General features: G+C 42.3%; 1 protein-coding gene across 2 annotated transcripts in view; it reads left to right on the top strand.

Annotated features, from left to right (window-relative positions):
* Positions 1-27,780, top strand: part of LOC137321352 (myelin transcription factor 1-like protein) — a 238,022-nt gene that overhangs the window by 22,395 nt on the left and 187,847 nt on the right. For both annotated transcript variants that reach the window (XM_067983737.1, XM_067983738.1), the window contains exons 4-6: positions 1,712-2,013; positions 3,793-4,770; positions 16,163-16,297. In XM_067983737.1, coding sequence (XP_067839838.1) covers positions 1,712-2,013; positions 3,793-4,770; positions 16,163-16,297 — 1,415 coding nt within the window. The remainder of the gene's footprint in view (positions 1-1,711; positions 2,014-3,792; positions 4,771-16,162; positions 16,298-27,780) is intronic.

The raw sequence follows: 27,780 nt of genomic DNA, 5'->3' as shown, positions 1-27,780 counted from the left end.
ATCCACCTGAAATGGCAGATTGTTGGTTTAACTTCTCATCTGAAAGACGGCTCCTCCAACAGTGCAGCACTCCCTAAGTCCTGCACTGAACCGTTAGCCTAGATTATGTGCTAAGGTCTCTGGAGTGGGACTTGAACCGACAACCTTCTGCCTCAGAGGCAAGACGGCTACCATTGAGCCAAGGCTGACACCTTTACTGTGGTCTTGGTCTTTCCACAAGGTTTCTCAAAAAAAACCAAAGATTTATAAACCAACTTTTAACTGGAAACATCTGCAAAATTGGCCGATTGAAGGAGGGATGGTAATGGTTGAACAGAACTAAAAGATTAAAATGGAATTGTAACTGTTGAAGAGAGATTTTTGAGGGAAGTCGAGAAGCGGGGGTGGGTACGGTGCATGCAGAGTCTAAGGACGTCCAGGCCTGGCTTATCTTAACGGCCGGTCATTTATATAAATGCTCCTGGAGTCCCGTCTGAACTCAGCCAGGTCCACTACCTGGCCGGCGGGCAGGAGTGGGAATTCAGTGGCAGGAGGCCACAGCTAAGGACCCCTGGGAACGGTCCACAGCAGTCACTTGAGGGGAAACAGACTCTGGAGGTGATGGGGGTGGGGGCCTTTTAGGTCAATACTTTTCCGACACTTGAATTGAAAGATAGACCTCTATGGGAAATAGAATGTTTTAAACCTATATAAGAAGCATTTACAGACACTTTAACACACTGGTATAAATGAAACAAAAATGAAGAGCGCTTTGAACTCTCTTACATTGCAAGAAGGCAAAATACCACTATGAAATGTGCAGAGTGTCTATTGACATCACTGAGTCAGCCAATAAGTTGGAGGTGGAGTGGGACTTACAGCAGCCTCACAGCAAACAGTCTATTTTACAGTAAACAAAATCTATTTACTCAGCAAATAGCAAACACGGTCTATTTAAACAGCGTACTACAGCAGACAGTCTATTTACTCAGCAAACAGAGTATATTTAAAACGAGAACCTATGAACTGCAGCAAGCAGAACTCATGGCCAAAACTACAGCAACGTCTCTCGATAAAAGCAGGATTATTTCTCCAGCAAAATGCAGTGAGTGGAGGATAGTTACATAATACAAATTATGTGCGTAAAATCAATCCCAGTCACTTACAGCAGCACAGTCTCCAGGTGTGATTGATGGGGGAATTACCCAGTCATCTCCATTCTGGCCGGGAATAGTGGTGTCACTATATGCAGCCTAAATACATTTTTTAAAAACGTGTTGACCTACACACGTACTAGATTGAGAATATTCCTGTTTAGTGAGAGGCAAGTGTGCGTGCACAGAACTCCATCCTCAATGCTGACTATATTTTAATGTTAACAAAGCTGATGAAACAGTGGGCTCTCCATTAATGTTAAAGAGGTTAAAAGGAAGTTTAAAATGTTCCCAGGCAGCCCAGTGATCATCTAGGAACTTTTTAATCTTTTTCACTGGACCCTCAAAGAGAGAGCTTCTGACTGATTTGTTAAATCCAATTAGTGTAAGTTCACTCACAAGTTATACTACCTAGTTTGTACTGATGTGAAACCAATACCAAAACTGGCCTATTAGTGTTGACTGTCTTATCATATGTAATTTGTTTCTCCACAACAAATAATATTGGTGTTCTAAATATAACTTGTTACTATAAACATTTTTCCTGTTGCACTAATGTTTCCGCTTCCTCGTTCTAGTGTTTATGGATGTCCATTGGCTAAAAAGCGAAAAATACAGGACAAGCAACCCAGTGAACCAGCTCCTAAGAGAAAACCGTTTCTGGTGAGAACAGACAACTCTTCTGTAGATGAGTGCTATGAGACTGATGGTACAGAGGAGCTGGATGAGAAAGATGATGAATACTCTGATGAAAATGATGATCAGGAGGAAGATGAAGAGGAGGAAGAGGATGTAGAAGCAGAAGAGGAAGACGAGGACGAATTAGAAGAGGAAGAAGAGGAGGATGAAGAGTATGAAGAAGATCAGAGTCATGAACAAGGTATGAATTACATTGCAGATAAACGGATTGAAACAACTATTGAATACTGCTCGGTGTTTAAACATCAAAGCAAAGATTTTCCCAGTTTGTATTCAGTTGATTTCATTTTTAGCCTGCGTTATTTGAAGATTAGTAGAGACAAATATGGCAGCTTGACTTTATTTTCAGCATTTGTATAAATTTACTGATCTCATATTCCCCGTGGTGAGCTGTGTTCGCAAGAAGCTCGGGTTGGTGATAGGGACACAAAACTGTAGCCCAGATTCATTGTGATTAATGAAGTGACCCTCTTATTATTAAATGTATTGTGAATCAGCATAAACTTGTTTTTAACACGTGATGAATTTCATTATCTGATCATGAGGCCTCATAAAAGCCACCTCTTATTCCTACATGCCAATCACGATGGGATTTTTAAAAATCTTTATTCCATGACAGGCCAATTAGTTCAAAACTTTGTCACCCAAGTAACTTTGTTAAACCTGTGAATATTCACTTGGAAACAGTAGTAATTACTATATTGTTGGGAACCAAGTGATTATTCATGTGTTAATACTGCAATTCTAACAGTAACCATGTGAGTTCAAAGAGGTATTTATTTTAATTATACAATAATTATAATCTGTATTACAAATGGATTTGAATTAGTTTTGATTTTCTGCACCCAGATGGTTGTTTAGGGCATTATTTGCTTTTATAAAAAGTAAAAATATTTTTCCTAATTAAAGATAACTGTAATAACTTCCTGTAAAGCCAGCCATTTTAATTGTTAGACTACAGTTACATTAGTCCATGAGTTAGGTTTCAGTATTGTGAGTCAGAATAAATTTATTTTTAACAGATATGATGAATTCCCATGACTTGATCATGGAGTCTTCACAAAGACACCAGTTATTCCTGCATGCCAATCATTGTGGCACCTCTCTTTTATCATTGTTCCATCACAGGCCAATAGGACTGATACTAAACTGTAGGCTGTATTGATGGTTCTATTATTAATATTCAATTACCTAGAAGAAATGGTTTATACTATGCATGCATTTATTAGTAATTATGCTCATTGTTGTTTGATAAAAGATGCATACATTTAAAATTAAACCAAGGCATTCCTGAAGACTCAGTCGATAAATGCGCCATATGATGTGGTACTGAGCCGTACGTGAAGATACCAGGTTTTATCCCTGGTCTTTGTTGATTTAGATGATCTCAGCCAGGGCAGCAGTGGGCCACAACAATTGGCCTCAGTGTTTGTTAGCTATGACAGAAGAAAAAAGGAATCACCCAGAAAAACAAAATTAGAGTTTCCACTCTTGATGGCTAGTGCTGGAACATGTGCAGAGTTTGGAGGTTCACTGAGGACAAAATTGGGTGACGCCCCCTCGTCGTAAAATAGCTTGCTGACATTCAGGCCGTGAAATTCTGTGGAGGGTCTCCTGGTGGAACCCCTGGCCAAATAGTGTAAACGGCCATTTTCAGCGTTTACGTCGTTTCTTTGGGGGTTCGTCCGGTCTCCTGCCAAAGTGATGATGGGAAATCGGAAGAACCCCCATGGAATTCTAGGGCATCGCTGTCTATGCATGAAAAATGGTCACACGTGCAAGATACCAGAGCTGTGCCTGTGCCTGTGGAACCATACTGCCACTTGAGTCATTGCCTTTAGGTGAACAGGGGGAAAATTGAGAGAGAAAAAAATTTAATGACAATAAACCATACCCATTGAATAATTTCATCTATGGGTGAAAAACAATAATTAAGCTTTGCTTTCTTGTTTTCCATTAGAAGACCTTCAAGAAGAATCTGATAATATCAGGAGAAACCAGGACATTGAGAAAGATGATAACAACAATGATGAATATGACAATTATGATGAGCTTGTTGCAAAATCATTATTAAACCTGGGCAAAATAGCTGAAGATGCAGCATTTAGGGCTATGACAGAGTCTGAAATGAGTGACAGCACGGCGCGTGGCCTGGAGGACGATAGTGACACTAACGGGAGCAGGGGTAGAAAAACAAATAAAAGTGACTCCTGCCAGCTGAGTTTGGATGTTGACAGTGATGTTGTTAGGGAAACAGTGGACTCCCTTAAACTACTGGCACAAGGACATGGTGTGGTACTTTCAGACAATGCAAGTGTTAGGGGTCGCATAGATGGTTTAATACAGAATGAAATTAGAAATGTGAACTTAGGATCATGCAAGTCCACCAATGATGGTATGGAAAAGACTGTTGATGAAAGTGATGAGGCTGTTTGCCTGAGCAGCCTTGAGTGCCTAAGGAACCAATGTTTTGACTTGGCTAGGAAGCTAAGTGAGAGTCAGCATGAGGAAAGAAACCAGCAACATCATTTTAGTGATTGTCAACAGAACAGACCTGATGATGACATCACAAGAAGGATGTCAGATCGGAACTATTCAGATATGGTTAACCTGATGAAGCTTGAAGAACAGCTTAGTCCCCGCTCTAGAGCTTTTTCTTCTGGTGTTAAGGAAGAAGAATCACATGACAGAGATGATGACACTGGCTCAGTCAAATCTGACCGGTCTGAGGAGGTGTTTGATATGACCAAGGGAAACTTGACTCTGTTAGAAAAGGCCATTGCACTGGAAACAGAGAGGGCAAAGGCGATGAGAGAAAAAATGGCAATGGAAGCTGCAAAGAGAGACTCTTCAGATCAAATTCCAAGGCATCATGTCGGAGATGAGAAGAAGTCTAGATCCTCTGATGGTCATGTTAAAAAGCCATACTACCCTAAAGGTACAACTTCTGCCTGTTTCTAACATATAAAGTAATCATCTGTTGAGAGCTATTGATTCGGCAACCTTGCCTTTAAAACTAAAGTTGCCAGATAACAATTGAACAGTATCAGAATGACTGATAACAAAAGAAAGGAGCATTGACTGCACATTAATATGTTAACATTGTGAGTTAATGGAAACCATTTACCATGCAAGGTAAAAACCGGTCCAGGGCTAGATCAATAGGTATCTATTTTAAAGTCACATTCCACTTCAATTGATTTCAACCTTTTGCAAATTGTGGCCAGGTATTATATACCGTGAGGACATACTACACAAAAAGGTGAAAACAAAACATTTAGGGGGTGACTTTCCACAGGGGTTCTCCTGCTCATCTGCCATGATTTTGGCAGAAGAGCGGCGGAAACCCCAGAAAAACGGCATATACAGTGTTTGCACCATTTTACCGCAGTTCTTCTGCCGAAGTTACGGCAGACGAGCCGGAGAACCTCAGCAGAAATTCAACCTTTAGTTTCAACATTTACTAAATGCAAACAGAAATTCATTACAGCTGAGTAACTATTTTATTACTGTGGTCTTATTACAATAATTTCACATTAATATTGTTTTGTGATTTTTGCACATAATCAGATATTAAATTATTTGCATTCTTTTTCCAGTATTTGCTTGCCAATTAACTGGTCTCTTGGGATGAACCTACTTGACACACAGTCACACAATAACATATTTAAGATCTCACAAATATAGCATAATTTGCCTATGATGTACCCAGCTATAGAATGTCTAATGGAATTGTATGATGTTAGATGGACTTGATTTCATGAGTGCTTATTGTATAAAGTCACCCAAAATAAATCAGTGGGTTCATTCAGTCTTAGAATTTAAACCTAAATGGTGTGTTTATATATGGTTTTGATGCTTTAGCTCGTAGACTGTCAGGTGGTCTGAGCAAGTTTCAGCCGCCCTGGGCTGGTCAATTTTTAATGCTTTTCAGCCTTCACAATGATGCTGAAACAAGGCCTAACATTACAATATTAAGTTATTCAAATGTAAGGAATAATTTTATGACTATAATAACTATAGAATTAAAATTACTTCTGCTTGCCCATGTTCTCTTTTCCTCCTTTCTGTCTTCTTGTCTTTCCTCTCTTCCACTTTTACTAACTATTAATTCCATTCTACTTTTTAATTTTTTTTTACATTTGCTTTGTTTTAAGTGCCTCCAAAGGTCCTATAACCCATTTTGGAGATGAGTACAACTTTGGAAAGTTTGCCCTCTAATTGGCTGAAAATCAGCTACCGAGGATAATTTTCAACCAATCAGGAGCATCAAATAGAGACTTGTTCCTCCAGGGTAATTCATCTTGTCCATGGCAGTGCAATTGAAAAGAAAGAAAGAACTTGCACATATATGGTGCCTTTCACGACCTCAGGTAGTCCCAGAGTGCTTTACATCCAATGAATTGCTTCTAGTCAATATAACATATCCAAAGCATAGGAGGGGAATATGTAATGGAACTGATAGGAGGAAGCATGTCATACATTGCTGCTTCTCAGTGAGACAAATGATAAAGAAAATTTTAAACAATTGAAATATATAACAACACTGGCAAAGGAATGAAATATGAAGCATGTTCCACTTCTAAATTTTTCTTTCCAATTTGTTTCTAATCTTTTAGTCCTTTTATACAGTCTCAATTCCCATTTTTGGAAAACAAACAAAAAAACTTGAACAAAAATATTTAAATATCCACGAGTTTTTCAAAAGAATACTGTAGACAAATTACAACGGTAGAAAATAAGGCTAAGTGATCCATTACCTAAATGGAAGTTAGGAAAGCATGTTTTTATGCAGAACCTGTAAGGATAAAATATCCAGAAGGTTCCTGGGTAAGATGGGCTACGTCCTAGAATCCACAAAGAATTAAAGAAGAAAATTCATGGGATTTGAGCCGAGATTTTCTGCTGGGGTGAAATTCTAAGTGGAAGTCGGACAATGTGTAATTTGTGCTCACCTGATGTGAAGTGGGCTAACCCACCGCAGTTTCAGGGTTAGCCTAATTGAAATAATGGCAGTGAGCTTCAGGCATCAGGAACACTACTGATTAGTAATTTACTTGTTGAGGAGCCTGCAGCAGCTTAAAGGAGCAGTCATCTAAAAAAAATAGCTGGAGAGCACATCAGCAAGGTTACTGGCAAAGTAATGTCTGTCAGAACTGCAAGAGGGCAGAAAGCCCCTAGGTTGACAGAAGGATCTGGAAATGCTGCTGGATGAAGTCATACAGAGGAAGGAGGCACTATTTGGAGCAGTGATACAGGCCCTCTAGATGAATGGCTCAGAGGCAGTTGGAAGAGAATGAGTGCCAATGCTAATATCCCATGAATGGCAACTCAGTGCAGGAAAAAGTTTAACAACCTTACCAGGTCAAGCAAGGTAGGAGGATCAATTCACACCTTCTAAGATTACACTAAGATTAAGCATATCTATGTTAAAGTGCTTGAATTGCATTCCATCAGTGCCCATGAGATAGCATGGGGCTTTTTACATCCCCAGCCTTCACCTGAAAGTTTTCTTTCACTCACAGCCTTACATGCAGTCACCATACCAAAAGCATCATGTGGAATCTAATTGTTTGTTGCAAGCACCTGTCATTACAACCACAATGGGCTGCATGCTAACATTTGGATTTTACTGCATGTCATGGTAATCGAAGGTAATTCTTATCTTGTGCATTCTTTTTTAAGGAGAAGACAGCCCATAACGCCAGAGAGAGAACTGCACCAGGTGATGAACCCCAAACCTCTTCCCTCTCAGCCCCTATGACGAAAAAGCTCTCCAAATCCTGGGTAGTGAGGCAGTAGACGGTATCAGAGATGGGGAAGTAGAATGGCAAGTGCCAGATGCAGGTTCATGATGACATTTTGCTTCTCTTCCTTCTCATCGTACTGCACTCTATTTTACTTGTAATAAAACAATATCGTGAAACCCTCATGTTACTCCTTCTACTAAAAATGACCTGTGAACTCTGCTCTTCAGCACCCATTCTAACATCTCTTCCTCTTTTCCTCCTCCAGATTTGCCAGAAGAAACAGAACCAGGCTCCTGTGGATCCAGGTCCTGCCAGAACACGTCATCGCTCACTCTCCCTTGCACACATACTCCCTCAGGAAAATTAGAGAGTGATCCAGAGAGCAGTGCACTGGATGACACACAGGGCAAGAGCAGCTAGTGGTTGATCATGAGGAGGAACATGTTAATGACTGGACGGTCAAGATATGACACCCCTTGGCTGGAGAGCCTGGGGTCCTACTTTTAAAAGAAGAATGCTTGCAGACCATCAAACATATGGAGGCACTGGTAGCCATGTTAAACAGTACACTGCAGATGGGTTACATAGAGAAGTCCACTAAACCACATATGCAGTACAATGTTAGATGGCTTTGCAGCATTGCAGTCCATCCTAGATTGTGGCAGCTCCACGGATATCTGCAGCAGAGGCCCCCAAGGCAGAGCTATGAAAGCAGTCTGTGCTTCATCTATTGATAGGCCTGGATGCCAGATTTAAGAGGGCTGTCTCTTCTGGCATCAAAAGGATTGGGGTTGGGTTGCTAACAAGCATCACACAGGGCTTCACTGATCTCATTGGTACCATTAGGTCTGTTTTCCCCCAGATCAATGGCCATGCAGAGACAGTGCCCAGTATCAGTGGCATGGCAGGAATGGGTACATGGTAGTGCTGTCTCTCTAGATGTCAGTACATGTGAGTTCCTAAGCCAGCACCCTCCAGTGCTTGCACAAGTGGTTGAAAGGACACAGAGCCAGGCTGCCTGTGCGATAGCACGAAGCACAGCCTGCAGTAGGTCAGTCTGTGGACTTAGCTACCAAGAGATGAGGACATCTCAGGCCCAAGAGGTTCTTAATGGAACATGGCAGCCAGCCACCTCCTGTGTTCCAGTCACTCATGTAGGACCGAGGAAAAGCACAAGGTTAGGCTTGAGAGTTCACACGCCACACTCTGGCACCAATAGGAAGTATGGTGGTAAGAAGCACTGATCCACAGTTATTGTTCGATATTCCGGGACTTTGCTCTGCTGCGAGAAGTGTAGCGGAACGGGATTTGCAGCTGCCTGCAGCAAAGGATGTTGACCCTGTCATAAATCCTGGGTTTATGAGGTCATTTAAATAGTTAGGTCAGGTGGCCCACAACTGTAGAGATGCTCCAGAGATCACCACCTCTAAGAAGTGACTAGAAATTGGAGCCTCACCTTGCTGCTTTGATTAGGGGAACAAGCAGCCAACAAAGAAATTTAAGGAAAAAAAATCCCTTCCCATCCAAAGTTTAAAATTGTGGTCACTCTTGCCTCAGCTGTTTGGGCCACTTAGCAGGCATGGCTTCCATTGGGCCTATTAGAGGTGCACTGGGCATAATTCCTGGAGTAGCTCAGGAATGCCTCAAACATGCCCCCAATGCTCTCAGTGAATTTAGAGAGGGCAGGTGGAAGACTCGCCTGCCCCCTCCCCCCTCCATCTAGAATTTGGGCTGCAGCATGCATTGGGCAGAAAGCAGGCAGATCCAGGTTCCACCTTACTTTTCCCACCAACCCCACCGGAATTTCAGGGTCGTTGTGCATGCAGACATTTTTCGGGGCAAGGTTTGGAAATTGCTTTCATTATGTAGTACAAATGGGAGTGGTGTGAGCTAATGCGTTTGGTGAAGGGACTGTGGATAATGGCATGTTAGTGGTGGGAAGGAGGAAGATGTACACAGCACTGTTAATGATGTAGCCAGATATGGTAGTCAATAGAAATTCTATGTGGCATAAAATACGTCCTTGAGGTATATTGGGTTGTCCTCCACATCCTCATCAATCTGCTTTTGTTTCTGCTCCTCTTCATGATCTCCTTACTTCCCATGGTGCCTTCGTCCGTTGGAGCCTCAAGAAGGAGCCCTCTTTGAAGGAAAAGTTGTGCAGCTTGCAGTACACCACCGCAATCCTTGGGACCCTACCTGGGGTATATTTCAGTATACTCCCAAATCAATCCAAGCACCTGAAGCACATCTTCAACATCCCAGTGATGTACTCAGTGATTACTCCGGTGGATAAATAGACTTCCTTATTGTGGTATCAATTGCTGTCCTGGGAATGTGTACATGCATCACATGGCTGTAGAGGATAGATTTCCAGGATCCACCCAGAGACTTGCCTTTCTGCATCAAAGAGCATTGGTACAGTTCCTTAAACTAAAAGCATCATAGAGCTCCTAGGGAATTAAGCATTCACTTGCATTGTGATTTGCTGCTGGTCGTAAACAATTGGACCCTTGAGAAAGTAAAATAATTCCCTGCTGACATAACGTTAGGCATTGATCAATGGAGCATGCAGGGTCGTGTGGATGGAATATATGCCTCCTTGGACCATGGAAAATCCTACCACTCTAAGATTGTAGTACTCTGTCGTGTTACTGTTGATTAGTCATGAGATGAAATTGCTAGCACTGGAGAACAACCTGTGAGTGGCTTAATACATCTGTGCACAGTTATTTGGCCAATATTACAGATGTCCCCAGTTGCAGCCTGGAATGACCCCGTAGCATAGAAATTAAGAGTGGTTGTGACCTTAGCCATTGGCAGAATGCTGCCAGTGGTGGAGTTGGGCTTAGGTCTCCTTGCAGCATGTGGCATAACACAGTGACGGCTTCCTTTGGAAAATGAACCCTCTCAGGCATTGCTGCTCGATCAAAGGCAGGTATGAATGCCTGTGTCTGGTTCAGGGGTACTAGTGAGTCAGTGCCATGTGCCTCTGGTGCAACCTCATCAGCCTAGCATCCCTCCAATGCTCATCCTCCTCTTCTTCCAAGAAGCTAAGATAGAGAGGAACTCCCAATAAAAAAGCTATTGGGGTAGATTTTTCTTTTCATTGCCCGGGCAGTAATCTGGCAGAGCAGATTGCTGGCCCTTTATAGAACCTACCCAATTTTTTTATAATGTGTTTTCATTCCCAGATCACTGCCCAGCCAGTGAAGATGAACATCCATCCCATTATGTGCTGTCTGAAATGGAGGTGGGAGTGATTGATAACCCCTCAGCAAATGGAATAAAAACAGTTGACAATTTGGTTTAAAAAAAGAGAAATAAACTTTTAACTGAACCTGTTAACATTATATCTAGGTCCTTAAATTCTCTTTCACCTTTTCTATGGCACCTAGCAACTCTCAACACATGCATAAAACTGGCAAGAATGTAAATCAGTGCATGAAAATGGAGTATATAATGTGACCACATTATTACTGTTTCATTTCCAGAGATAAAAAATGGTAGGCGCTCTGGTGGCTGTCAGAAATGAGGGCAGAAAATGGGCCAAGCACAAAAGTGGGTAAAGGTATCTTGTTATGGATCTCTGTCCCATTTCCCACTGCCACCTGCCCCAGTTAACATTGGGTGGTAGTCAACTAGTTATAAGAACTCTATAACTATTGGAGTAGTGCCTGATGCTTGGAGAATAATAACTGTAAATTCATTATTTAAAAGGAGTAGTGCATGACTCTGGTAATTCAGGCCAGTTAATCTAACGTCCATATTTGGAAACTGTTGCTGAATGCTATCTATGCATATTTAAAGAGCATGTGTCATAGGGAACAGCCAACATGGCTTTGGAAGTAATAGTTCATGTCTTATAAACCTATTGGAATTCATTGGGGAGGTAACTAAGCTAATTAATGAAGTACGGGTAGTTAACTTGGATTTTTAAAAGGTGCTTAACAAAGTTTCTTTTGTAAGCCTAGTATGCAAAACTAAGGCTCGTGGAATAGTTGACAACTTGATAGTTTGAGAAGTGACTTAGCAACAGGAGACAGGGGGTGATGACCAATGGGAAATGTTTTGCCTGAGAAAAAAGTTCCACAGTGTTCTGTTCTGGAACTTCTGCTGCTCACATTATTGTGAATAATGTAGAACAGGGGGATAGATTTTAACTCCAGGCATGGAATGGGTGAGCTGCACACACCCCTGTAGTGGCCCAATATCGGGTGGCCTGGATGCCGAGCCAGCCAGCAGACAGGTAGGCCTGTGCCACATGAAGGAGTATTCTTGTGCCGCTTGAAGGAGCACTCCTGCTCTTCCTGGCCACAAAAAAATATTCTGTACCTACTTTTTCTGCATCACCGCTCAGTACAACTGGACAGAGCATGCATGGTGCACTCTCCACCCAGTTGCCCCTCGAAATTGCGTCGCTGATTTGCATGCAGTAATGAGGCTGCCGTCTGTTTCAAGCGGGTGCCTGGGCTGCCCAGCAGTAGGCCCCACGAAAAATGTCAGTGTGCAGGATCGGAGCTATTTTAGTGCTGCTGCTGCCCTGTTTCCGCTGGGCCGGCTGAGTTAAAATTGGCCATAGGATGTCTTTAGAAGTATTATTGGATACGCTGATAACATGAAGCTGTGTGAGAGGGTAATTGAGTAAGTAGAAAGGAGATGGATTAACTTCAGAGAGACTTGGACTGATTTTGTAGATGAGCTGAGGTATGGCAGATGAATTTTAATGTGCATAAAGATAAGGTAATTCATGTAGGATCAGGTAACAACAAACATGTATATAAGATGAAAGGGTGCTATTTTAGATTCTATTTTGTGCATCCACTGGCAGAGACTAACAAGAAATAAGATTTGGGAGTGATCATTGATCATATCTTGAAAGCACTGCGTCAGAATGAGGAAGGTGTCAATAAGATAAATTGGCTAATGGGGTGCATGTGAATTATAGTTCCATTGTATAAATTAGTGGTGAGGCCAATACCTGGTCAATGGTGTAATGTTTTGGTGAGATGTATTCAGGCGCATTAGAAACAGCTCAAAGAAGAGTGACCAGGATGATTTCAGGCTTTAGGGCACTAAATCATGAATAAGGGCTGGAGAGACTAAAGTCCCAATTTTAAACTAGGGGCCAGTTTTTGGCAGGTGAGCAGCAGTGTGAGTGAGAAACGCACCTCTTGCTCCAGGTCCGTGATTGGGAAGGGGGAGGCCGAAGTTTTCTTTGTGGGGCCCGGAGGAGCAGGAGTGCTCCTCCGGGCCCCAGAAGGAAAGTTTAAAAACAAATTGAAACTTATCTTTTGGGGCCTCTACTGACTCCGACCCACTTCGCCACTTGGTTGGCCTGACAGGAAACTCACTGTTGCTCCCCACTCAGGCCCCCAAGTTAAAATTTCAGTCAGGCCCCGATAACGCCACGAAAGCAGGTGAAAATCTGAACCTGTCAGCTCCCGGCGGTTCTGGGGCAGGTAAGTAACTTGGGCAATTTTAACTGTCCACATGCCCGGATTCCTCCAGGTGGGTAGGTTAAATTTGCCCTCTAAATTTATGTTTCGTGGAGAAAAGATTAAGGAGAGTCATGGCATAGATCTTTAAAATAATCGACGATTGAAGTTATCAAGGCACTTAACATGGACAATGAATATAGAATCAGATGACACAAGTACAAAATTCACAAGCCTTGAAAAATTTCTGCGCCCCCTCGTCTGTCTTCCCAAGATAGTGGACATGTGGAGCGTGCTCCCAGTCAAGGTAGTTGATTCAGGGTTAATTGGTACCTTTAAAAAGGAGCTGGATCAATACCATTTAATAAGGGGATTGAAGCTGATAGCACCACTTGGAGTACTCTGTTGGCCAACATTCTTACCTCAATCAATAAGTCCAAAAATAAATTAACTGGTCATTCATCTCATTGCTGTTTCTAGGACCTTGCTGTATACAAAATGGTTACTGCATTCTCTTATATAACAATAACGAACATGCAAACATACAAACGTGTCGGACAGGAAAAGACCAACTGATCTATCCAGCCTGCCCCATACAGTCGTGATGTCTTATATATCATGATGCAGGCACTTCCTACCCATCAGGAGCTATGTAATCTCTTGGGAGAGGTGAAAAACCTGATTTAAAAACCCGGCCAATTAGAAGAAAAATTTGGAAAATTTCTCTCCAACCCCTTTAGTTCATCACAATGACCCTGCTTTATATTTCAACGTACCTATCTCTTGAACAAATTGATTTCCTCCCAGACAGAAACAGGTCCAGCTCTCTCTTGAAGGTGTACAATGAATCAGCGTTCACTGTACAAGCTGACAACCTGTTCCACAAGTCCACTATTCTCTAGGAAAATAAGAACCACCTGACATCGAACCTAGTTCTGCCCTTACGTAACTTGTAAGCATGACCCCTGGTCCTCCATCACCTATCCATTTGAAGTAAAATGACTACAATTCAAAAATAATTCATTGTCTGTGAAACATTTGTGATATCCTGATAGATATGACAAGGTATTATATAAATATAAGTTCTTTGTTTCTATAAGACATTGCTGAGACTTTTGGGGTGGGTGCCGCTCAACTTTCAGGTTTGGATCTCACTAACATTTTATCAGCAAGCTGCGGGCTCCAAGTGGATGCGGCTTTCCGGATTTGCTGACAAAATTGTCTGGCTACTCCAGCAGGCAGTGTAGGCCCCCCATGAGAACAGGCCAGCAGTGGGCTCCTGCTCCTCAAAGTCACATAAAAATCTTTAAAAAAAATATCTTATCTTTTGGAAGAGGCCTCCAGTGGTCCCCTTAAGCTGGACCTCTCAACGCCTGGAACATAGCAAAATAGGAACAGGAGTAGGATATTCCGGCCCTCGAGCCTATTCCACCATTCAGTTAGATCATGGCTGAGCTGTACTGGATATCCATTTGCCCGCCTTTGCTCAATATCCCTTGATGTTCTTACCGAACAACAATCCATCACTCACAAGTCTTGAAAATTTCAATTGATCCAGCAATCACAGCCTTTTGGGGAAGAGCGTTCCAGATTTTCACTCCTCTTTGTGTGAATATGTGCTTCCTGATTTCACTCCTAAACGGCCTAGCTCTAATTTTAAGATTATGCCCCCTTGTTCTGGATTCCCCCACCAGAGGAAATAGTTTCTTTGTGTCTACCCCATAGAATCCCTTTATCATTTTAAATACCTCAATTAGATCACCCTTCAACCTTCTAAACTCAAGGAATACAAGCCAAGTTTATCCAACTTATCTTCATAATTTAACCCTTTAAGCCCAAGTACAATTCTAGTGACCGTGCTGTACCCCTTCCTAGGCCAGTATATCTTTCCTGAGGATCAGTGCCCAAAACTGAATGCAGTACTTCAGATGGGAAGAAATGGGACTGTCATGCGCTGTGCACGCTTTGCCCATTTCTACTTGAAAGTTGCCAATCAGGGTCCTACAACAGGCTTAGGACCCCAATTTGCATATCTAAACAGCTTCTTTCCTGTTTTGGGTGGAATGTTGGGCACCCATTTAAAGGCCTGCCTAAAAGTTGTTTCAGGCTGCCAACTGGGTGTACAAGGTCCCCACCAGACTTTCAATTACCGGTCACCTGTTTTTCAGGCGAGAAACAGGAGGCCAGCAGTTGAAAGTCTCCCCCATTAGTTTTTATCCTCCATTTTAGTTTATGCCTCTCCTAGCAACATGTTTGCCTCAAAGTTTACTTCGAACAGATTACATGATACCAGACTTTCAATTACTGGAAAATGCTTAGAATTGTAGCACAGAAAGATGCTATTTTGGGTAAAGTTCTGACAATCGCAAAGTATAATTTACATTTGTTTTGTTTTTATTGTCTATTCATCTAAGTCCTCATAAATAGAATTTAGACTCTGATGTGGTTATCCTCTAACAGATCATTCCTTAATCTTTTTACACAAAATGTGTGCGTCTGATTCCTTTTCCGCTTTCACACCTAAAACAAAAATGATTTCAAAAGATATTGAGGCTGCTTTTAAAATTTACACCATTGGTCCCTGGCGTGAAGCGGCATCACCAGCGGTCCTTAAAGGGACCACTGCAGGCTGCTCCAAAAACAGCCAAAAGATTTTTGGTCCCTGTGTGACTGCCCCCCGCCCCGCCCCACACCCTCAAGGGACCGCCTCCCCACCCGTTCCGATTTCCCACCCTTCTTGTCTGATAAGCTAGCTCGGAGACCCCATTCGACGCTCACAGCTCACCCGCTGCATGCTAACCACTTTCACTTTCGGTGTGGCCGCTAAAGTAGCGGTCGCGGATTGGCGGCCTGTTATACCCACCTCGGTTTTCCTTTCCATTAACTTAATGGGCATATAACGAGCAGCCGATTCACAACCGCGATTTTACTGACACGCAAAAAGTGAAATTGGCCCTATGGTTCGGGTCTCTCACTGCTGCGGTCGTGCTGGTAGCGCGATCTCAACGCCGGTGGCTCGCCCGATTCCCGCAGCAAAACGAAAATTGTGCCCCATTATCTGTATTGTGATGCAAATTTATTTTATTCTGCCAAGGTCTTACGCAGTTTTCTGATTTTAAAAGAAGTTCTCTCATATTCACAGACTCGTCGAGGCCTGATAAGAAAGAAAGCAAGTGCCCCACACCAGGGTGTGATGGAACTGGACATGTCACAGGCCTTTACCCCCATCATCGCAGCTTGTCAGGCTGTCCACACAAGGACAGGGTTCCCCCAGAAAGTAAGTGAAAAAGAAGTTCAAAGTACAAGGTAAACAGATTTACAATTACTATCATATGTAACCTGCCATAGCTCCTGATGGACTGTCATTTTCTATCAGTTTTGGTGCAGTACTGACCTCTCTACTAATTACCAAAATGAACCATGTCATTTTATTATATTCCCTGATAAATTGCAGGAAATAAAATGCAGTAAATTATATATAGCTCAAATTTTGAACATGGTGAGGGGGTGATAGCAAATCGGCAGCTCTTTTCACACTGCATCCGATTGGAAAAGAAAAAAGAGATCGTCTTGCACTACTGGCAACGACCAGTTTTGCTCCCAATGTATTTTGTCTCTTGCGGTCATTAAATTTATAAATACCGTGCAACCGTAAAGAAAAAATTCAGATGAATGTTAAATGTGCAGCAATGCCAAAAGCTTTCAAAAACATTTATTTATGAGAAAAAAAACAGAATGGTCAAGTTAAAACATATATATTTTCCCCCCTTTCTCTATGTGATCTCTTCATGCCACGTGGCATCCTCTGTTAAGAAGGCAAATAAGTGAGCTGCTTATAGCGGCAGAACTTTCAATTTTGGTGGGGGCGTAAAACGGACATTAGTGGATCAGCCGCCCCTTATACACCCTGCCTGGTTTTCCTTTCCACTGAAGTCAGTGAAAAACAGAATCAGACGGGGTGTAGAACAGGCAGCTGATCTGTTACCGCCCGTTCAATGCCCCTGCCGGAGTTGAAAGTTCTGCCCTAGGAGTCTTGCCTGTGCCACTCCAAACTAGGGTGATCCTACTTCTAAATTTTCATCACTCCCTGTAGAGAAACAGTTTGGTCTCTTCCTTTGGGCGACCGGTGCACCCGCCTATTTCAGGCGCCAGGCCTCTTGACTTTGTAAATCAGGGTACTGTGATGTGGTTAGGACCCCGATTGCAATTTTCAGGGACACATGAGCAGAGCTGCCCGATCCAAAAACAGCCCTAAAAAGTTTCTGGGTTGTATTTAATGGAGCCTGGTGGAACATACTCCTCCTGGCTTCACAAAAATACAACGGTTTGTTGCTGGCCTGGGCTTGCCCCCCAACGTTCGTCTCCCCGCCTCCAGAATCAACCTGCAGGCTGAGGCAGTGTCCGAGCCGCCCGATATATGTGCCGGCCTGGAGCTGGCGAGCTGCAGCTGGACGCCAGTTCAGAACACGTAGCTCGCCAGCAGCATGGAAATCAGGCCCAGCCCTTCTAAATGGCTCGGGCCTCCCGCTGGTAGGAATGGACGGACGGCTTCTGTGCTCTACCGGCCTGCCACCCGAAAGTTAAAATCTACCCCAATGTCCATTCCTGATGGCAATTTCATGTATGAGCAGGTATCTTACCACTCAGCATCTCTTCCTGATGGCAATTTGTAGATAATGACAGGCACAAACCAGTATCCTACCACTCCATAATGCAGCATCCGGAGCACCAATAAGGCAGTGCCACCATGCTGCCATTAAAAGTTGAAAACAGAATAACAAAAGAGTAAAACTAGAAGCAAATAGAACGTAAGATCAGAGAAAAAACAGATACAAAAAATAGAGGAACAAAGTATAAAATTGAAAAACAGAAGATGAGAAATTAAAAATACAAAACCCTGCAATTAGAGAGTCAGTAATTTTATCACCAAGTGGCAGTACAAGTTTAGTTGTGTAATACTGCTATTTTATTCTAATGTGGGTTTAACATATACTGAAAATTTCCTCAGAGCTGCTTCTGCTCTGCTGAACTAACTTCGCCGGAAGTGTGCCGGAGACCCTGTTTATGCACGTGGCAGAACGGGAGCAGCTCCGAGGAAATCCCTGGCAATAGTAATAACATTACTGAACTAAAACAGCCAGTTCTTGGGGGTCTTTCACACTAACTTTAGCCTGGCTGTGATTTCCTTATATTTGAAAGAATTTACAACGCTTGAGATAGAACTCACTTTATTATTGCTACAGGAGCAAATAGGCAGTGTTTGGAGCTATTTGGACAATGTTTTTCCTTCCTGTAGGAGTAGTCTACACTAATCTGTGAGAAAGAGCAGAAAGAATGGGAGGAGGAGAACAAAGAGAAACCCATTTTCACATACCAGGATTTGGCATTATTGGAGGAACAGTATATAAAGAGTTTGAGGCTAACTAGAGAGATACTAACAGTTAAGTCAAATGCTGGCTCCAGATCTGGAAGTTTCCTTAGTGACTCCAACTACTGTGCCTATGGCTGTAAAAGCTACAGCAAATAGGGGCTGTTGGCCTAGTGCCTCTGGGATAACAAGGCGATAATTAGCCAGGTTTTCCACTCCTAAGTAGTGTCTAGTTATACCTGCTAGAAAGTGCACTTGCCCATCGGGGTGTAATGGGAAATGATAAGAGGTTGGCGATTACCTCATTAAATATAATTTCAATTCACAAAATCTCTCTTCTGCCAGCGACCTCAGTTCATCTTATTTTCTAGGTAGTTTTATTTTACTATTCTCAATTGACAACTAACTTCAGCTGCATAATATGTATGTATGTATTCATATAGTACAACCACATGGAATTAGGATCAAATTAGAATTAAACAAATTGAACTATATATAAAATGCTCCATAGTTTTATATGATATATACAGAGAGTGAGAGTAACCCATGACTTCTCTGTGTATTTCTTCTCTGCTGTGACCTTTGTGAATCTCCTGTGGAATTAGTGTCACTAGAGGAAGGAGTCACATTCATATGCTATGTTGGGATGTTGGAGGCATTAATGGAACTCTCTGATGTTTGTGCACTGGGGCAAGGACCATCTTAAATCATCTACATGGAGGGTGGGCAGTATCTTCAAAATGAATTACAAGGATTTGTAGCTTGGGCTGGCTAACATCACTGACCTAAGAACCAACACCCTGCCTATGATGTTCCAGTATTGAATTGGATACTCAATGCAGACATCCACCTGGCTGAAAGCAGACTGAATGACATCTTTTAACCTTACAGATGACTGTCGTCTCTCTCCATTTTGTAAGTCTTGTCCTCAGAGATGGTTGGAGAATTAATCCTGTGCCAGAAGTAACTATAATGGGAGAATTTCCCCATGTTGCTCAATCTAAGGATTGCGAAGAAATCAGTTCTAATTACTGTGTTGGTTGGCATTCCTTTTGTAGTTAACTGGACTGAAGCTAAATTCCAGCCTTCAGTATTCTCCAAAAGTTTAGAATTCGGAAACTGAATGACAACTGTACATATCCTTTTGCTGCTCCAGTGTTCTTTGCCTTGAGGATACATACCTTGGTCTCTGTACCCACCTTCTCTTCCATTTGGGCCTCAGGTTTGCAATCTATCCAATACACCAAATGGCTCTCTCCATTTCTCATTCCTCTACTGGTGTACAACATTCTTCACCACGTGGGCACTCGTATGTTAGTGAACCAACAGACTGTGTTGTTACAGGTGCCACAATATCTGTGCTGACACTTGCAAAAGTGGTATTAGTGCTTTGTGTAACAGTGTGTTTAGTGTATCTCCTTCAACTACAGATGGCTAGCTTATCTGCAGAGAGACAGAGGGGGTAAAAATCAACTTTGGCCGGTTCAAGGTTAAATCAGTGGAAAGGAAAATTGGACGGGATGTTTAACAGGCGGCCAATCCATTACCATCCATTTTGCGTCCTCACTGAAATTGAATTTACCCCCACAAAGTAGTAAATTGGACTGGATTGCGCCACCTATATAACCACATCAGACAGAAAGATGACTTAAGAGTGGCATTGATGGAGCCGTGAGAGCAGAGTGACTGTCCAACCTTTCAGTTGTGGAATTGTTGGGCAGGCAGAGTGTGGAAGTGATTGGATAAGAAAAATTAACCAGCGGTAAGGTAGATAAGTGAGAAGAAATCGGGGCGAGAAGGAGCTTAACTCACTCTTTATTATAAAACTGTTCAGAATTACATCACCTCATTTTCATTAAGTCCTTAGTTAGTTGTCCTGGTCCCTAAGGTATAGTGTGATAGCTATAGCATTCATTATGCATCAGTGTACTTGGCATCAAAGCCCTGTGCTATTTTATAAATATTTTAGCCCACGGCTTAGGCATTTATCCAACATGGTCATCTTTTAATGTATCAAACTTTCATGCATAAGCAAATATGACAAGTGAAATGCATCATGGAACATTGGGTATACAGTGAAGCTTGGGCGAGTATATGTTTGACTTTAACATAGTGCTGTTATTGTTATTAATGAAAGAAACAACTTCTCACACTAAAGTATAATATTTTCTGAAGAAAACAGCATAATGAATGTAAAATCCAAATGGAATGCTTGTTTCAGAAAGTTTGATTGCCTCGTGACACTTTTGAGATGTTCTGCACATTGTTGAACTGTGATTTATTAAAGAGGGTTGCTTGCCCTCAGGACCCCATTTAGGTTTAATTACAATATATAATTTTATTTATATTCTTGGTCATTTTAAATTCAAAGAAACATATGTGAGTGCTAATGGCCTCATTGGAGGAACACAATTGAAGAGTTACTTGGAATTGACTATGAAGAAACTTTAGTTGGTTGCACTTTCACCTCTGAGTATGGGTTCAAACCCAGTCCAGTACTTGAATACATAATCTAGACTGGCATTTCAGTGCAATACTGAGAGTGTGCCCCATCACCAGTGATGTTGTCTTTTAATTGAGATGTTAAACTGATGTCGCCTGTTGCTGGCTGTTTAGGTCAGGGGTACCCTAATCATCAATCCTAGGTCCCAAGCCCTGGCAATCTGGCCCTCGAAGCCCAAGCATCACAGTTGTGTTTGCACTGGTTTATCTTGTTTTGTGGGCCTTGAATTTCAGAAAGGGCTGCATAAAGAGCGGATGCACCATTGCTGGGTAAATCTTGAATCAGAGCATCAAAGGGTCAATTTTAACTCCTTTCACCTAGCAGGAATGGGACAGTAGTACCCCAAAAATTGCGGAGATACATTTACCTTCCCATTCCTGCCCAGGGGCCTCTGCATGGGTGGTCCAGACACTCATCTGTTTCAGGTGGGAGCCTAATTCTGATATGCTAATCGAGGTCATATGGCATACGTACATGATGCAATTTTGAGGTTCCAATGAGTGGAGCGTGTGCCATGTTGACTGGCTTTACTAGCGGCCCTTAAAGAGACCACTGCAGGTCGCTTCAGAACCTAGTAAGTTTCTGTTTTTTTAATGAATTTTGTGGGGCCAGAGGGAGCTTAACACCTGCTGCCGGTGGGCACTTAACACCCCCTCCCTTTCACCATGATTGCCTGCCGCTTCCCTTCAATTGTCCGTATGTCTTTAGCTCCTTGAATTTCATCTACACACAGTTTTCTGCTCCTGCCATTAGTGTGCTCTATGCACCTGTCCAAATCTGCACCTAGAGTGGCAAATAATTATGCAAGTTGCTGACCCTGGAGAACAGCTATTAGTACATTATGTACCACTCTGGTGAGATTTGCATCAGTTCTTAAGTATTTACATCAACAGATGGTATCAACCCTAGTTCCTCCTTTAAGGAAGTTTATCTGATGGTGTCTTCAGCACTAAAGTTTGTTCAACCCAAGGTGTTCGAAAAATCAAGAAGTAAACAAAGACGTTTCAGTTAGTTGTAATTCTTTGTAACTGTTTTATTTTTAAAAGAGGTTCCAACAGTGAAGTATTCCTCCCATGTTTAATCTGCTCTTAGTTTAAAAATACCATGCAAAGCAATAATATATTTTAGTGGCCTCATAATATATGCAGAAAAATGCACTGAATAAAATTCATGAAATGATGCTCTCTGTGGAGAAGATTTCCTCTGTGCATGAGGTGCATCAAAATCATAAAACTGTTTTTGTAAAGTGTCTGATTTTACTGCACCTAGCACACAAAGGAAATCTTCCCCTGTATGCATCAAAGCAACTTAAAACATCATTTAACTGTGCAGTATTTTTCTTCTACAAAAAATACAGCATCATTGAGATAATAATTGTATTATGATGTACTGCACTCAGCTTAAATCTATTCCCATACTCCTGAAAAAGCATTTTGATTGGTAACCTCCGTATTTACCCAATGTGGTTGCCATTTATTGAATGTTACCCTATTGCCCATCAATTTAACAACATTTATTACTGATTAATTTACATCTATTCCTATTTTGCTGTAATTATTATTCACAAACTCTGTACTAATAAATTAAAGGTAGTGATGTTGAGCTTTGTTGCCCATCTGTAGGTCCAAACAATGATTTTGCTGAAGCATTAATGGAAGATTCTAGAGCCAATAATTAATTTAACCTTGGCCAGTCAACCAAATAAACACTTTGCTGACAGTAGGTAATATATAGTGGTGGAGACAATTCAATGTATCAATAAACTTGAATCCTAATTATGCATAAGGCCATACAGGTCACCAAAATGCTCATCAGGCTACTGTTGCAGCAGTACACACAAGTTCAAAGGAATCTGTACCTTTTCTTTTAATCGTTCATGGGATGTGGGCGTCGCTGGCAAGGCCAGCATTTATTGCCCATCCCTAATTGCCCTTGCGAAGGTGGTGATGAGCCACCTTCTTGAACCGCTGCAGTCCGTGTGGTGAAGGTTCTCCCACAGTGCTCTTAGATAGGGGGTTCCAGGATTTTGACCCAGCGATGATGAAGGAACGGCAATATATTTCCAAGTCGGGATAGCGTGTGACTTGGAGGGGAACGTGCAGGTGGTGTTGTTCCCATGTGCCTGCTGCCCTTGTTCTTCGAGGTGGTAGAGGTTGTGGGTTTGGGAAGTGCTGTCGAAGAAGCCTTGGCGAGTTGCTGCAGTGCGTCCTGTAGATGGTACACACTGCAGCCACGGTGCGCCGGTGGTGAAGGGAGTGAATGTTTAGGGTGGTGGATAGGGTGCCAATCAAACAGGTTGCTTTGTCCTGGATGGTGTCGAGCTTCTTGAGTGTTGTTGGAGCAGCACTCATCCAGGCAAGTGGAGAGTATTCCATCACACTCCAGACTTGTGCCTTGTAGATGGTAGAAAGGCTTTGGGGAGTCAGGAGGTGAGTCACTCGCTGCAGAATACCCAGCCTCTGACCTGCTCTTGTAGCCACAGTATTTATGTGGCTGGTCCAGTTAAGTTTCTGGTCAATGGTGATCCCCAGGACGTTGATGGTGGGGGATTCGGTGATGGTAATGCCATTGAATGTCATGGGGAGGTGGTTAGACTCTCTCTTGTTGGAGATGGTCATTGCCTGGCACTTGTCTGGCGCAAATATTATTTGCCACTTATCAGCCCAAGCCTGGTATTGCTGCATGCGGGCACGGACTGATTCATTATCTGAGGGGTTGCGAATGGAACTGAACACTGCAATCATCAGCAAACATCCCATTTCTGACCTTATGATGGAGGGAGGGTCATTAATGAAGCAGCTGAAGATGGTTGGGCTTAGGACACTGCCCTGAGGAACTCCTGCAGCAATGTCCTGGGACTGAGACGATTGGCCTCCAATAATCACTACCATCTTCCTTTGTGCTAGGTATGACTCCAGCCACTGGAGAGTTTTCCCCTGATTCCCATTGACTTCAATTTTACTAGGGCTCCTTGGTGCCACACTCTGTCAAATGCTGCCTTGATGTCATAGGCAGTCACTCTTGCCTCACCTCTGGAATTCAGCTCTTTTGTCCATGTTTGGACCAAGGCTGTAATGAGGTCTGGAGCCGAGTGGTCCTGGTGGAACTCAAACTGAGCGTCGGTGAGCAGGTTATTGGTGAGTAAGCGCCGCTTGATAGCACTGTCGACAACACCTTCCATCACTTTGCTGATGATTGAGAGTAGACTGATGGGGCGGTAATTGGCTGGATTGAATTTATCCTGCTTTTTGTGGACAGGACATACCTGGGCAATTTTCCACATTGTCGGGTAGATGCCAATGTTGGAGCTGTACTTGAACAGTGGCTAGTTCTGGAGCACAATTCTCCAGCACTACAGCGGGAATGTTGTCAGGGCCCATAGCCTTTGCTTTATCCAGTGCACTCGGCCATTTCTTGATATCACATGAAGTGAATCGAATTGGCTGAAGACTGGCTTCTGTGATGGTGGGGATATCGGAAGGAGGCTGAGATGGATCATCCACTCGGCACTTCTGGCTGAAGATGATTGCAAACGCTTCAGCCTTGTCTTTTGCACTCACGTGCTGGGCTCTGCCATCATTGAGGATGGGGATTTTCACGGAACCTCCTCCTCCCGTTAGTTGTTTAATTATCCACCACTATTCACGACTGAATATGGCAGGGCTGCAGAGCTATTGTCGCATAGTGAGACCACACAGAAAAATCACACCTCTCAAATTGATAGTGATTGTAATAACTTTTTTGATTGGTTGTTATTAATCACTTCTCTTCAATTGGTCTGTAAAATACCATTAAGATGACCCAAGGATACCAATGAGGAGAATTGTGGAAGTGATACCTCATGAATGCCAATGTTGTCTTAATATCAGTGCCAAGCATGTTATAAGATGTTTGCCCCTCTTGGACATGTTCATTTGTCTTCTCCGTTGCCACTTTCATCTTCATCTTTTCCTGTATTCTAGTTTTGGGTTCTGCACTAACAGCCAATAAGTATTCTTTGCTTTCAGTGGACATTTCCAGTGCCTGCCCTGCATGTCATTGATCCATGGCATTGTCACATGCAGGTCCTATTTAGCCCTGAATCCATAGCCTAAAAGGTCACCTTATGATGTAGGACGTTTTCTGAAAGCAATACATTTGATCGTCCAGGGAACCTTAAAACAGTTTTGCAGGCTCAATTGTGTGCCATTTTCTCAAGTTCTGCAGCTCAGTACAGTGGTGCTGGGAGTCTTTTAGTAGGAAGTCTGGGACTTCTTCTATATTCTGAGGTTTGAGACTTCTACTGGCTCAGTACTAGTAAGGTATCTATTGCAGTGGGTCACTCATTTGCTTTTGCGTACAAGATGCAGACCCAAAGTGTTGACACCGGATTAGGTTTGACCATGGATTTAAAACTAAACTATTGAGAGGCGTGAAATTTCTCTTGACAATAATTTTAGGGATAACCAAAGTGAATATAGAAGGGAAGTTTTGACTTTTTCAGTTAGATTATCAACAGGGAGTTTTAATTCTAAAGTTAATACCCATAAAATCCAAGCAGATAAAAGATGCTTTCTCTGCTCGTAAATTGCAAGACTCTGTCTTCTGCTTTGGTGCAGCTTCCTGCCAAAAGCTCTGCATCATCAAGTGTCAACATTCAGCTGATTCCGCATCATGTTATGGTGTATAAATCCTTGCGTCCAGTCAGGTGTGTACTACAAGAACTAGAACTAGACACTATCTCAGGAAGGCAGTTCACTATTTGGACTACTTTACCCATCCATTTTATTATAAGGGAACAGCAATGCTGTAGGTGATATTGTCCATTATTGGTGTCTGTCACGATAGCAAGTTATTAACGACCTTGACTGTAATTCTCATGACTTGCATTCACTTTCAGTTAATCATCTTTTTTGTTTGGGTTTCCTCACACCATAGCTTTGACTCAGCCATCTTCTGTGGCTGGTGAATTCTTTGAGCAAACTCATCTACCTAACTTTTAAGTCCCAGCACATATTCTCCTTGTATGCAAACAGATTTGCAGCTGGCACTAGTATCCAGAGAAAGGATCAGCAAATTCTATCTTATGACAGATCAACCCTGCTTCATATAACACAGAGACAGCCCTTAATTGCTCCCAAAATAGAGTTCCAGTTCCATTTATCTCAGAAGATAAATTAGTTCCTTCCCTGCCCTCTCCCCCACATCTTATTCTTCAGAGATGGAGTGGCATTTTCATTACATGATGGCATTATAAGTTCAGAAAGCCAAGGGCTCCTGTAAACCAAGAGCCCTTGTGGAACTTTTACTGATTTCTAAACAAAGGGTGAAAAAGTGGCCAATCAACTGGCATGAAATGAAAATCTTTGGGAACAATTAAGGGTCATTCTCTCTATTCTATCAATATTTCTTGGATTAATCTCAAAGATATTAACATTCAAGGTATCTGTAAGCCCATCAAATGGAGCAATCCTTATATATTTACTATATTATTATTTAGCAGGTACTGCATGGCTTCATGCAGTACCTGAGTCCTGGAAAATCAGCCCTCAAACTCAGTCCTTTTTGTAGAAGTTACAACATGGAAACAGGCCCTTCGGCCCAACATGTCCATGCAGGTACTGCATGGCTTCATGCAGTACCTGAGTCCTGGAAAATCAGCCCTCAAACTCAGTCCTTTTTGTACGTATATCTTTTATTTGCTGGCATTTTTGAATTTTATGGGGCTGAGGATTTGAAAGAGGTTTTTTTCTCACACCAAAACTTACTAGTATCGATACTTGTCATAAATGCAAATTAATGGGAACATTCATTTAAACTTTATAGTTGTGCAATTATGTGGATCACAAAGATAAAAGCTTGGACACACCTGATTTAGATCTGTCTTGACTGTTTGTCAGTTCTGTACTTAATATAAATATTAGAAATCACCTGACAAGTCCAATCACTTCATGGGTGATGCAACTTTGTTATAACCTAGCAGTAGGTTTGAATGATGAAGAAAAATAATGTTTTTGCAGTGATTCAGTTACTAATGCACTGCTAAGCATGGAATTGAGCCATACAGACCCGGAAGGTCCCAGGTTTGGTCTGTGGTCTGTACTGAATTCACTGATCTCAGCTGGGGTAGTGCAAGGTGTGCTAACTTTTGGCCTTACAGTCACTATCTAGGCTCACACATGAAGAATTGCAACTTGAGTGAGTTACTGCAAGGCATCCATACTCACTGAACTGCAACCCTGCATTAGTTCCAGTTTTCAGAAGAGGAGAGGAGAAAGCAGGGGCAAAAAAGAACAATGGGGCAGGATTTCCACATGAGTTCACCGATCTCCTGCCGTAACTTCAGCGTAGGATCAATGGAAACCCTGGAGAAACGGCCATTTAAGACATTTCTCCCGGGTTTCTGCTGAAGTTGTGGTGAAATATCAGGAGAACCCTTGCAGAAATTACTGGTGTACTTATTTAATGGGATTCTCTTCATCCTTCGATTAGAAAGCATCCTCCATGCACCGTGCACCTGCCCAACAGGTTATATCTGACTCTTTATCATTGTTCATACTGTTCAAAGTTTTTGTACCCTGTCAATTTTTGTTTGGTAGTATATGCTGCTTTGCTTCTCCTGCAACAGAACCAGCAGTGCCCAGTAGAGGCACGCCTTTTAATATGGTGAAGGAGAGTCACACAACTAAAATTGTGACATCAAAAATGTTCAAAATATCTGTAAGGGGTGTTGCTTCTTTTTATTTTCCCTGTTGATAACCTGGGCTTATCCAAATGCCATGTTGATGTTGGAAGAATGAGAAAGGCCGTCATAGATAGCTATTAGGCATTAAGTGTCCTTGAAATGCTCATTAGTAGTCACCTTAGGGATGATATTGATCATAATTCCTTCCAATTTGATCTCACTATA

This window comes from Heptranchias perlo, chromosome 5, assembly GCF_035084215.1.
Source record: "Heptranchias perlo isolate sHepPer1 chromosome 5, sHepPer1.hap1, whole genome shotgun sequence".
Lineage (NCBI taxonomy): Eukaryota > Metazoa > Chordata > Chondrichthyes > Hexanchiformes > Hexanchidae > Heptranchias > Heptranchias perlo.
This window is presented reverse-complemented; position numbering and strand designations above follow the sequence as displayed.